We start from the raw sequence: 14,070 nt of genomic DNA, 5'->3' as shown, positions 1-14,070 counted from the left end.
TTCAGCAAGACAAATAGTTTCTGCCTGAGTGCCCAAGGGCTGAAATAGCACGAAGTGACTTTGGCAAACTGCAGTGCTCAAGCTTGCACAGTGCTTGGCTGTGAGTTGCCCAGCTGTGGTCAGTGTTGTTAGTCCTTCATAGTGCTTGATAATAGGGTTACGAAGCAGTTCGAGGGTCATCCAAGTTCATCCCTATAACAGTATAGAATTGTTCTTTTCACAAAAGCTGTACTGGTGTGGTGCGTTGGTTTTGAACAGCCAGTGTAGAAGCAATTCCATTTCTTTCTTTTTAATGGTTGGTTTCAAATACATTTATTTTGTAGGTTATTTTGTTGCTATGCTGCCTTAATAATTGTTGTTACACCGCTTTTTGTTAATTTATTGCTTACTTTTTTTTATCTGTAAAAAGTTTAATGACTAAGACAGCATGTCTGAATGTAATAAATGAATGCATCTATTACTTCATATTTACTAGAATGCTGTGCTGCAGTAATAATATTGCGTTTATAACTTGTTTGTCATAAAAAAAAAAAAAATGAACAAAGGCCACTTTGTGAGAAGTTGTCCTGACTTAAGTTGTTAAGAGGGAAGTTCAGCCCCTCTTGCTATGGTACATCTAGGCTGTGTGAGTCTGGATAGCGTTGCATAAGCAGAAGCCTGGTGCAGAACTGATGTTACCCTTGTGCATGTTACCTCTGAAGAGAACTGCTGAACGTTTGTCCAAATGAGCTCAAAAGAGGAGCGCACTTCTTGATAAGATAAGGAAGGATTATTCCCCCAGCCCCTTTTGTAAAAGAGTGATTGTAGATAGCTGATCTCCAAGTCCTTGTGGGTCCAAAACTTGTGTGTGTCAACTGGGTGCAGTGCGGGGTGAGGAGGACTGCTTGTTCCTAAACCAAATAGCACTGACTTCTGCGATCCATACTGCTACATACTGTTCACATGAAAAAAACCCAACAGCTCTTGTCAGTCTGTACTCAGTTTTGACCTCTAGTCACATCTTCCAATTAACATTTTTATAGATTGAGGGCAAAGTAAGGCTCTATATAAACCAAAGTTGTTGGGAAATGTTTTAATATAGAATTATTTTTTTTTTTTTACCTAGAAATGTCATTGCTCCAGAGAAAGATAACCCTATATTTATATATACATATATTACAGAGAATTCTATTTAGTCTTCTATCAGAGGAGTTAAGAACTTTAAAATATGTGAACCCATGGGAACTAGTAAGTCAGGATAGCTGCCACACTTGAAGTAATCTTGTAAAATATCACCTATGCCAAAGCCATGATGGCAAATAATATCCATTATTATAAATAGGGAGGATGTGTCACTGATTATGATAAAAAACTTAAGGTTTGATTTTATTGACAGTTGGTAACTTTAGTAAGGATGTGGCTAAGTAGATAGGATACTTCTGTCTGAGCCTATGTTCACACAGCCAAACCAAAGTAGGGCAGTCTTTGTGGCTGGATTTAGCATGCTGATGTCTCTGTCAGCAGCTGGAGTCCAGAGAGGGGATAGACATTGCTACCCAAGACATGGTTGCTATCCTTTCCTCAGCCTTCTAACTCCCATCGATTTCTATGTGAAAAGACGAGGGGATTAGAAGGCCAGAAGGGTCTGTTGTGATCATCGGCCTTGACCTTCTGCCTAACTTGTAATTGCAGTAGGATCATAGCTAATGTAGTCTAAAAACACTTTCAGTGATGGAGAAGGACAGAAAGGCCCTAGATAATTTGGTTGCTTAAGATCAGTATTCCTTTATGAAGCAGGAAAAACCTTGCTGAATACTAGGTTCTGTGTTGAGCAACTGTCTTAGAAATTTTAATGAGCATGCTCATCTTGTTAATGAGGAATACTCTGCTTCTGTCAGAAGTAATTCTAGCTTATGTTATTGTATCTGTCTTTAGAAGTATGGCAACTTTGATTAAAAAGATAATTCAGATGGGTGTAGTCTTGTTAAATATTTAGAAAAACTGTGCACAGTTAGTCAAATTTCTGTGTTTGCGTACAAGGAAAAAAATATTCCAAAACCCAGCATATTTTGATAGATGAGTGAATGATTGTATAATATATGTTTTCAAGGACAAACCTTGAATGAATGAGTACTTACAATATAAGTTACTCCCAGAGAGATGATGGAAATGTTTAAAACACTTTGTTGTATTTTCTTTGCATGACTGAATGAAGTATTTTGTAGATAAAGTGACTTTAACATAGCATGACAGGAAGCATTACATCAGATGATTAAAATAATCCTATGAACAATTATGTCAAGACTGATGAAAGCCATTCATTGCTCTTACTTGGCATTGTCAATATGAGGACCGTTTGTCGAAAAAGCCCACCCTACAACAGCTCAGCCTGTGGATGGAATGCAGTATGCTTCAGCTTCCTAACAGGACTGCATGTGCATTCCTGGAAGAGCTGTGAAGTCTGGATCCCATTGCAGACGTGAAAGTATGTAAATAGGTTGCTTTCAAAATGGAACAGCAGGAAGAGGAAATTAGGAGTGCTCAGTCAGATTGTACTTTCTACAAATGGAAACTATATTACATTTTAGATGAGCGATTCTTTAGGTAGCCAGAAGTAGGACTTCCACTGACTTCAACATAGGTAAGTTTCACTGATGATTCAGAGCCTACTTTAATGCAAATTAACTTCTCATCATTCACCATAAAAAAAAAAAGGGGGGGGATTTTTAATGTTATTCATTGTATTTAAGGATAATTTCATCCAATCTGTCTTTAGGAGGACTTTGAAAAACTTATCAATAAATTCGTTTCCCATATTAACCGTTTATATTGTCTTTATTCCTGCCAGTTCCAAAACAGTTTCAATGGAGGAGATGTAAATGAAGCATACCCCTCTCAGTTAGATGTGATCAGTAATGCACAAACTGCCACACATCTTCAGCCTCTTCATCATCCAACAGAACCCAGACCCTTCTCCGATTTGGCATCTAGTGGATTTATGTGATTCAGATCTAAAACTCCATCTGTGATTTTGTCTGGGCGTCAGGCTGCTCTGAGGAAAAGCTTGATAAGTCTATCTTTGAGCATTGGACTTTAACAGCTAAATTACACTTTGAGAATATGAGGTTGGTTGCACTATATACTGGTGGATATGTAATCCAAGACCTGGCTTTTTAGAGTGACGGGTGGAATTAAAACTTCTGACTAAAGGTATACATGTGCTGTTTTCCATCAGATTGACTGTGTCATTGCAGTATGGATTACGTATGTACTACAGACTATGTCATGCTATACAACATAAGATAAGGCAAATGGTTTTGTTGTTTAGAAAATAATTGGGCACTTTACAGATAGCATCGATGGCACAAGGAAGATGATTTCACACATGGATTATTTCCAGACTTTATTTTTAAAAAACTATTAAAAGCTCTGAATTCATGAGAATCAAAAGCACTTAATTTTAATGCATAGTAAGCTCTTTAATCACTTATTTTATATTTAAATCCTTTTGTTTTAAGTCTCCATTTCTAGCACTTTAATAGAAGGCTTAATACAAGGATATGATATGCAACTTCAGGTTTTCTATGAAACAGACCCCTTGCATTCCTCCTTTTCTTGTCAACCTTAAGTGCCTCACAGTTTAGCTACCTTGTTTCTGATGGGAACTTATTTTAGCAAAACTCACTATATATGTCATCCGTATTATGTGAACTTTTATCTAACATCTACAGTGCTACTGGATGTATCTTATTTTTTACCCCCAAAGATAATTTGTTTAGAGAATGACATAATTCTTTAACTGTGGATTTGTTACGCTATTATCAGGAGTTATTAATTTTCTGAATTTAGTTCAGCTAAAGAGTTTGGGTTTATTCTATACTGCTTTTCTGCTTTCTTCAGGTGATACAGGGTATTTTAAAAGAGCAGATTTTGCTGAGGGGGAAGAGCAGATCCTCAGGATTAGTTTTAGATTATTAATGCTGAAAAACATGTGCCTTATCTTGTGTTAAAATGCTCATAATGTTCTTTAGAAATAATACAAGGCTGCTCTATGCAAATATTTTCATTAAAATGGATATTGAAAAGGATTGCATTTTAAATATGGGGGAAAGGAGTCTCAATAGTGATTGGTATTGATGTTTACTTTGACTGCAGTTTTCAATGTTCATAGTGGGGAAAGGGTCACTGGTTTAAACTTTATCCCTAGCAAATTGCACTGCAAAGTACAGAGACGTTGTTCTTTTTATGTATGTTGATCCATTTGAAAAGCTTCGTGAAAAAATATGAAATTGGGAAAAGAAGAAAGTCCTTAGAGAAATTCTCCTTGTAATAGGTTTTATTTTCAGGAAAAAAAATCCACATCCACAAAAACATCTTGGGTTTTTGTTTTGTTTTTATCTGAGAGGATTGTTAGAATTGCAGACACCAATGTTTGGTGCAAAATAATAATCTACGTGAAAAATACATAAATGTGTATATGTTCAAAATATTTCATACTCTTGTGTTGTACAGTTCATATATAATAAAACAACTTTGTAAAATATTTTAAACCAGTTAATTTTAAAGTGTTACATCATTATATGTTAAGAACAATTTTATTACATTTGTTATATATAATATAAAATGGCAATTTAGCCAGTTTGTTTAAAACAGGCAAAAGTAAACCAGCTCCCTCCAGACAGTTGTTAATATTGTTTAATGCAAGGACAATCGCTTAAAATTGAAATCCTTTCATAGCTGAAACATGCTTTCTTTGAAGAAGAGCGTATTTTCTTCCATTCTGTATCATGTGATATGCTAGGCCAAACTTCTAATTCAGTTACAGCTTTTCAGATTAATAACTTCAGCAGTTCTCTTAAGTGAATTACTGTATATGAAAGGGACATTAAGGAAACAATTACTATTCAGGAAAAGTCCGTAAAGAAATTGCTGGTTGTATTACAAGGTTGCTTTTTGTTTTGTTTTGTGTTTTTTTTGTTTTTTTTTTTTTTCCAAACGTTTCAGATTTTGTTTTCAGCACAAGACATCAGTTACAGATTTAATTAATATCATTTGAATTAATTTGTGATTCTGTATTTTTTTTATTGAAGGTCTTGTTTTAAGCCAATATCTGAAACGTCTTCCATATCTAGCTAGTGTATCATGTTTGCATTTGAACTTGAAAATTAGAAAAATGCTGTAAAACCAGAAGGTTCAAAGGGATAATGTATGTTTTACATCTTACAAACTAGTATATATCCTGTTTATTAATTTAGTTAAACCAAATACATGTTGTCCTATCACTAAGTGCCAAGGATGCAGTACTACAACTGTGCTGCCCTACTTACTGTAAGCAAATTTGTTGTTTATATGCATATCAGCGTATTTTGTGCATTATCTTATGCGTACAACATTGACTGTATTAGTGCACTCTTGATCTGCACCAAACTGTACCTGCAGTGCACAGATGTTTCTGAATTGGATCTCTATTAGCCCTTCAGGTCTGTTATAAGTAAGATTTATAACGCAGTGTTAGTCAGTATTACTATCCATTTTTGTACAAGTTTTCTTAGCTTGTTTTTCTTTCCATTTCTTACCTCTCCTTTGCTATGCCTACACATACCATGCAATACACCTCTTGCGTTAAGGTATGGTTTTGTAGTGCTCTTGCTCATCTCCAGTAAAGTTTGTAAGACATAATGTATGGTAATAAAATAATCACTTGAATGTAGCAAAAATGTATGTTCTTTTACTGCAAAAATGTTTGATTTCAGCAGTACATGAAAAAAACCATTATCATACAGTTACTAATATCTTTTGAGAGTTCGTCATCTAATAGTTTACAAAACTGTTGTTATTTACACCACTGTAGACTTTGCACTTCTCTGAATATTAGATGCAAATACAATGTATATAATTTAGTGGTGAACAAATGTGTATTTGTCCATTGAATTAGTATTTTATACTTGCATGAAAATGAGTTTATAAATAAACTTTGTAAATAGTAAGCTACAATTAGCAGTTGGAAGGCTTCTATATTCATTGCTTAGTGACAGTAAATTCACAGTTGAACAGTACTGACACAGGAATAGACTTCTGCATAGATGCTGCTAAATATAAGAAGCATTTTCTCTTTTGAGATCTGTAGCTGGCCATTGGTGACCTATCTGCTGTTTATTGCTATTTCATAAATAGTGGTTTTAAGAAAATAATTCTGTCAGTTTATTTCTAATTACAGATACTACTGTTTCCTGTATGCTATATTGGCTTTGCATGATAATATTTTAAAATCAGTTGTAATGCTAAATCAAATGTTTCACTGTAATCCTTTATGCAGTTTACCAAACTTACAATAGTTCTTTGGTTTAGTGGCAAGATGGACAAGAATTTATTTGGTTTCAACTACTCTATTATCTCTTAATGTATTAAGACACAGGTCTTATCCAGAATCAGTACTAGTCTATGAACTCTGGATGTAGGTCCTCTTGTTTACCCTTCTTGCATAGCACAAAAAGACAAGCTAAGATACAAGAGTAATTCATCAAGGCTGCAGGTCTGTTAAGTAACATCTGGAAATAATCAGGCAGTAATATAAGCAACACAGACTGTCCTTGTTTGTAGTCTGTTGCATTTGTTAAAAGGATACCTTCAAGCCACATCAACCTGCTCCAGAAGTGTAAGACCCTCCCTGACCAGTTTTGTTTGAAGGAGGTAGATACTTTCTTCTGGATTAAGCCATTTTCTTTATGATTTATGGAGTTCTACTTTTATTTCTAATTCAACATGAAAGTTAGCAACCATGGTGGTACCTAACCTGCAGTAGGCCATTGTGTCATAAGCTCAAGCAGTCTGTTGGTAGAAGTCATCCTCTTCATCAAGGCTCTGTCAGAGGGCAGCTTTCCCAAATAGCTCTTTTGGAGATGCATTTTCCTAGTGAGGACCCATATGTCCCACTCACACACTTAAACTGCGAGCTGTTTTATTCTCAGGTGATTTTGTTCGCCTGAGAACTGGCTTAAATTACTATCTAGAATAAGGACCTGATTCCACTCTTAATATTTTTATTCTGTCTACTGATTAAGTTGACAAATTCTCTTCCTTCCTGCTTCCCTCTTTGCCTAGGCATCCTTCCCTGAAAGCTGACACTTCTAGTGCTAAATAAGTAATACTAGACCAAAGCAGCTTTAGACAGCCAGAATGCACCTTGACATCTAACACTAATAATTAAATTCCATTCATCATATACTCTGCAAAATTTGAACATTAAATAATTTCCAGCATGGGCTACCATTCACTTTTCCCCCTTTCATTTCTGTTGCTTCCCATGAGCAATATTCACTTCGATTACTTACCAGGGAATCTGAGCCAGCTGTCCAGAACAACATCCATCCTTCTCAAGCAAGTTCTGGCGCACTGATTTTTGTGGTGAACCTATGTTTTATAAATCCTCTTATCTCTTGAAGCTGATCTTCCTGACAAGTGAAGAAGGACCGTAACAGTAAGGCATCAGCATCTAAGTTCAAAATTTTTGAAAATTGAACTAAAAATGTGAAATCAAATATGTGATCGGTCCATGGGATAATGAAGTTTCTTTATAACATAACCTTTCTAGTCAGGGTCCATCAGGCAATGTTATTAGCATTAAACAAAGATATATACAATTTAGTTTCCAATGCAGCCAGTCTTTGAGAAAGGGAAAAGTTTCCTCAACTTCAAAGTTACTGTGGTTTTTATAAGTTATACTGAAGCCAACAGGCTCTGTCTTCTCTTGAATCCAGCCTGGCTGCAAATAAAATTCGTAAGCAATATTCAGAAATTAGTAACTTCAACAGATTCTTTTTTACACTATTTTGAAGGTTGTATGTAATCATAACTGTCTGGATGTCTACAATCCAAGTTTTAGAAGTTTCATTATAAAAAAAATATAATAAAGAGGAAGCCTGAGGGATGTTGGGACTAATTTAAATCCTTCATACTGCATAATAATAATAGTAATCAATGTAACAATTCCTCCTGTATTTACAAAATTACAAGTAAAACATGAAAAATTTTTGATCAAATTTTCCCTTTTTTACTGACTATAGACGAAAGGACTTCCTTCACCATGGAAGACTTGTCATCTATGGATAGGTGGTATGAGCCAGAGGAACTTGGCTTCTTGCTAATTAAAGAGCTAAACTAGAAGCAACTATTGAATTTACTTTGTGACACTGCGTCAGTGAAGTTTTTAGAGGGAAGTGCAGGCAGAGAAAGGATTATCTCACCCTTAATGTACTTGAAAGATGTCTGAGGGTATTTTGTATTCTCTTCTAGATTATGAATCATCATCCATAATTTTTAAAGAGCAAAGTTTAAATCTTCTGAGTCTCTACTGAGCTGCCAACTACCTTGATTCTTTCATAACCAGTCAGGTCCTGGCAACACTGAGCTACTTGGCTACCAAGACTTCGTAGTTGCATACCACGTGTTTCCTGCATCCCTGTGGGGCCCAAACATTCTAAACAAATTTCTCTAACAGAAAGTAGCTATAAAATCTTCTGTCAAAATGAACTAATGGGGTAGCAAAACACACAAGTTGGCTCCATCCTCTACCTTGTTTGGAGCTAGAATGTGAATGAAATCAAGGACAAGTGGATCAAGTGGTTCATAGGATATCCTGAAATGAAACAAACTCTCCTCTTAAATTGTTCTACTCGGAACAAATAGTTCATTAATTACTGAGAGTGAGAGAGCAAGGGCTGTATCCTTAGAGCTAGGGCATGCACTTGGGACAACTAGACTCTTCAGTAGGTGATGCTGGGTGCCTGGGGCAGTCTGTGGCCCAGCAATTAGGGCACTCATTCTGTTCTTCACCAGCATCTTTTTAATTCTCTTGAGGGGAGAAGTGTCATCAGTTTTGGATGGAGGTTTAAATGTAAAAGCCCCAAAGCAAAAAAAACCCAGCCTGTCCTCCATACTCTGTTTTACATCCACAGTAGATGACGGATTTCTGTAGTTGAAACATGCTACAGATGGTCTTACCAGAGAGGTTATTTCTTTTGATTTTAGCTGTCCATGCTGCCATATATGTTTTTTAAAGCACATATTTTCCAAGTTTTCATCAACATAATCATCAGTGTCTCTGAGACCTGTTTCTACAGGAGCTGCAAATTGCTCTTCCACTTTATAAATGGAACTGTAGAGAAGAGAATGACTTTCTACCAGTAGAGCTTCAAATACAGTCCTAAGAGATGGTCAGGGCTTCACAGTAATGCCAACCATTATAAAAAATAGAATAGTACTTTGTTTGCAGAAGTCCTTAAAATTACTGGACAAAATGGTATAGCATTTTTGAGTCCGTGGTGGGTGGTGGTAGCATTGCTGTGTGACATGCACATGCACGCACACAGAGCAGCCTGTGATCATGAAGGCACATGAACATGTGCCAAAGAATGTTTTAATTACACTGGCATCTAATCAAACCTTGAAAGGCTAATAAGAGCCTGTGACACCTCATTCAATATAAAGAAGGATCTGCATTAAACTTCAGACCTAGACTTATAATCAGCACATAAACTTTTATGTACTTAGTTTTATGACTCAAGTCTACTTTCAGTCCCTCAATAGTTCTTAATAAAATAAATAAAAGCAAATTCTCAGGCAAAGAAAAGTTTTGCTAGCTTAATGCTTCAATCTAACATTGCTAGGTAAAACAACAATGGCAGGAACTTCAGACCAAGAATATTATTGTTAAGCAGCAGAAATATGGAAATGATCAGTTAAAAGAATGTAGATAAACATCATTAACATGCTTCTAAACTCTTGCTTTGCCCCTCAAATATAGCTGTGTGAAGTCACATTCACCAAGTTCATTCTATTCCCTTCTTGTTTTGCAGACATCTAAAAGCATCATTTAAAATGTTTCTTGCTACAGATGAGGAAGACAGATTTTCTGATTCAGCTGTGACTTCAAAACGTGTGGAAGTTCAAAGTGCTTTGAAGTCAGCATGCCAGTTGCTCTCTAATGATAAAATTTGGACAAAAGTGAAACATGGCAAAAGATCCAGATTTGAGTAGAGGCCCCCCTGGAACATTTTTCATTTATTTATATTTGTAAGCAGGGTATTTGTGTCATGCTTGCCTACTTACTCTGAGGAGTCATACGAACCTGGAATAGGACTTGCTTCAGTAGACGCTAGCAGAATCAGACCAATTTAAGCTTATCATTTAGATGCTATCAATGTTGTTTGTAGCCTCTGCTTCTTCCTAATGAAGACCACTATGTATCTTCTGCAGAAAGGGCCAAAGTATAGTATGAAAGTCCATTCAAATCACTTTGGCAGGTAGCTCCCAGATGGCAAAGGCAGACCAGGAGTTTAGATAGTCTGTGAAAGTCTGCATAGCAAGAATGGTTGCTCTGGGGCTAGAGCAATTGCGCATTTCCTCAGGGAACAAGGTGGCCAGACTCCTGCCTCAATACTGCACAGTAGCTGAAGTCACTAACAGGACATGCGAAGGACAAATCTGGCTCAGAACTGCTGCCAAGGCTCTCAACTCCTTTATAGGCACTGCAGGGAGATCCATATTGCTAACCAAAGCTCACAGCACAGGGCCCAGAGACGGCTGTAAATTCCTAGACCAGACTTGTCTGAGACAATTGTGGAGAAGAAACTGGTGACTCCCTTTTATGCAATAGCCTCGTGGTTCTAGTACAACCCTTCTGCCAGGGCTTGACTGGCAGCGGGGAGGACCTGCATTCAATTGTAGCATTCCCACCCAGGAACCTGGAATAACTGATCTAAATTCCATAATGCTCAGAATGAGCTGAATTCCCTGCTTGCAAACACAGCTCACTTAACAATTGTTATTTAAGTGGGGGAGAGGGAGGGGGAGGGAAGAAAATGCCAACAAGTTGGGTAAACAGGATGATTTATAACACCTAATGCCTAAAGCAAATACCAAACTATTTTGGAGTCTGTTTTCTTCTGATGTGGCAACTGTTGGGTCAACTCTTGTCCACTTTGCAATATCACTTAAGTAGCAGCCCTGAATTGATAAAACCTGTTGGGTAACATGACCCATTTTGAACAGCTGCTAAGTTGCTTGTGCTATCTTCTTTTTGTAGCTTTGCCACCCTTCTTTGCTACTGTTCTTTGCAACTTCTCACTGCTCTCCGTTCCTTGCTCTTCCAGCCACTCTTTATCATGACATGTTGCTGAGTGGTTCCTGCTACAGCAACTCAGAGCAGGCAACAGAGAAAATAACACAGACATCTAACATACATGTTTATGTCTGTTGGCTTAAGCAGCTTTTCCTACTTTGCAGCATACAGGGAAATTTTGCATAATACACCTTAATTCAACTTTAGTGGAGAGATTGATATTTTCTTTTTTAAAAAAACTTTTGCCATCAGTCTTACAGCAGAGTTGGCAAGTAGAATACCTGTCTTGGGTCTGTCCCTTGTCACCACCATTCCTCCTCTACCCCCTGAGTGCTGGGAATAGGGACCTTGCCCCAGTGCCAGACTGAAGGCGATAGTTCAGCGCTCCCATTGCCAGTTGCTTCTGAGTCATGTCTTCCCTTAAAGCAGTCTTTCTCAACTTTTTAGCCTGTCAGTCTTCATGCAGCCCTGAGTCAATTCTTCTGCCTGGGAGGAACCAAGCTGCTGCCAGCAATGAGAGGTAGGTAGCAATTCCCTGGCTAAGATAAACATACCCAGCCAGGTATTACAGCCCACTCATGTTCCCTCATCCCTCCCCACGTTAGAGGAATAGAACTTCTACATACTTCTTCCACCCATTACCTCTTTGAAGCCTTTTATAACATTTTAGTTGTAACCCAAAATTTGAGAGACTACTTTAAAAATAGCATGCAGCAAATGATGAAGGACCTCCTTCCAGCCCTCAAGAGCCAGTATTTGACCTTTCATTTACCATACTATATTTTTAGTAGTATAATTTCAGATACAATTATCTATACTCAGCTTCTTAAATCATGCATGAAATGCTTTTTCAGAGCCACATTAACAACTAGCTGTTCAGCTTGCTGGAACTAGAAACCAGATATGTTGTTTTATTTACCATATGAAATCAGACTGTGGTTTTGGTGTAGATTGCTATAATAAAGAGGAAAGGTCCCTTTGGTGTTCTTTAATTCATGACACACTGTAAAATGTCCAAGCACATTTTGCCTAGTAGCAGAAGGAGGAAAAATAGTAACTCTTGGCTGGAGATTAAAAAAGTCTCACCCACCATGAATGTATTCTGAGATCCTGCACATTTAGGAGCAAATCAGCTACTTATCTGCTTCTGGGATCATGCTCATTTGTAACCACAGTGCAGGCTCTGTGGCTTTTAAGATTTTTTTTGTTAGTCTGCCTAAATAAAATCATTCATATCAGATGAATGTCAGTACAGTTCCACTAAGATCACATTAAAGAGATCTTTAGGCTAACATTTTTCGCCTTGCTGGATAAATTGCATCCTGTTCTCTTTTTCTGATTCTTAATGTCTCAAAGCCTGCTTTTTAGGCACACTAGAAACTAAAAATAGTTGAGTGCTGTGAATTGCAGCTATATTGTGCTCTTTACCCTGCTCATGTAAAGTCTTGTCATGATTCTGCTGGAGTGTTTCCTAGGGAACTACATAAACAAACTGTGATCTATGGCTTTCTATAGCTTGTGATCAAACTGTTTAGTCTCTGCTTATCAGTCAGGAACATTCAAAATTGCTATTTCACAGAAAAGCCTTTAGTAGAAGTACATCACCTGATTAACTTTAATCAGCTGCATCAGTAAACAGAAATATTACTGGTGAATCACAGAGTGATGCAAGGACTTCTTACATCATCTCTCCTCACCGACAGAACAGGATTCCTCATTGTATAAAAGCTTCATCTGTCTGACTAGGGCAACTGTGGTAAATCCTATTCATTCAAGAGCGCAGTCAGCCTGTACAAGCTCACCCTGGTAGAAAGATTTCCCTTTGTTTGTCCTATCCTTTCCTGCTCTTCATTTCTTCCTACTAGTCTCTTTATGTAGGTATCTCAAGCTACTGCCTCCCAGCCAGCCAGAGAACAAAATATTTCTCGACTATTAGTCATTTTGTAGTTGAACAGTATGTATTCAGGAACAAGTATTTCCATACAACATGTAATAAAATAGTTGGTATGAAGAGACAAATTAAAAGAAATAGACCAACTCAGCAGAAGTGGCAGTTGACCAGCTACTGTTTTTTTCTTGAAAAGAAAGCAAGTTCTTCAACGAATATCCTCAATCCTTTCCCTTGTAACACAAGCCCATTTTTATCATTGTGCTTCCAAAATCCTTTCATTGTAGCAAGCTGGAGTTTTTTGGAGGACTTATTTTTTGTTTTTCTTCAGAAACTGAATACAGCCTATTATGTCAGTTCTGGACAGAGACCTTAGTTGAATCAATTGTTCATCATATTAGAGACATACATACATGGGAAAAATCTCTTTCCTCCTTTATATCAGGAAATTCCTTATGCATACCAGATTTGTATTGGTTTGGTTTTGCTCAACATTATGTTGCAAACTCGTGTCAAATATCCTATCCAGTGTCTCTTTCTCCATCACCAAGAATTCTTTGTTTCTTCATACTTTGAAAGAGGTGGCAGTCTGCATTTCCCAAACAAAAAAGATAAAAAGTAAAGGGAGAACTGTTCTGATAGAAGAAGATGCAGCAGGGACCTGTTAGAAAAAATTGTGAAAGACAGACAGACCAAAATGTTAAGGAAGGTTGGGGGAGTAATAGAAGATCCAGTGATGGTCCCTTGGGGGTTAGTTAGAGGTGACATTGTGTAGGGCACTCAGACCTAGACTGAGCTAGCTTGTACTCTGGGAACAATCTCTATGACTTAATGGATTTCTCCCATCTTTTATTCATGACTCTGCTTAGTCCATGACTGGGACCTTTCATCCTATAGGAAAAATACGTGTGTGCAGCCCAAGGGTGGATGCTTGCCTCTGTGTTTTTAAAGGGCTCATAGTTGCTTGCAAAATTGCTTTTTCTTTTTGGTTTCATGTATTTCTGAAAATCATAGAAAACCTTTGGAAGAGACTCACCCAAATAGTTCAAAATCCATCCAGGAAAATTGGAAAGGAAAGGTGTTT

General features: G+C 37.2%; 1 protein-coding gene across 2 annotated transcripts in view; it reads left to right on the top strand.

The window, feature by feature from the left end:
- Window positions 1-5,689, top strand: part of AHR (aryl hydrocarbon receptor) — a 66,511-nt gene extending 60,822 nt beyond the window's left edge. For both annotated transcript variants that reach the window (XM_042801799.1, XM_042801798.1), the window contains one exon: window positions 2,828-5,689. In XM_042801799.1, coding sequence (XP_042657733.1) covers window positions 2,828-2,983 — 156 coding nt within the window. In that variant the 3' untranslated portion in view covers window positions 2,984-5,689. The remainder of the gene's footprint in view (window positions 1-2,827) is intronic.
- The last annotated feature ends 8,381 nt before the right edge of the window (window positions 5,690-14,070 follow it).

This window comes from Tyto alba, unplaced genomic scaffold, assembly GCF_018691265.1.
Source record: "Tyto alba isolate M040663 unplaced genomic scaffold, T.alba_DEE_v4.0 Super-Scaffold_38, whole genome shotgun sequence".
Lineage (NCBI taxonomy): Eukaryota > Metazoa > Chordata > Aves > Strigiformes > Tytonidae > Tyto > Tyto alba.
Note: the sequence above shows the minus strand (reverse complement) of the source record. Positions and strands in the feature narration are given on the sequence as shown.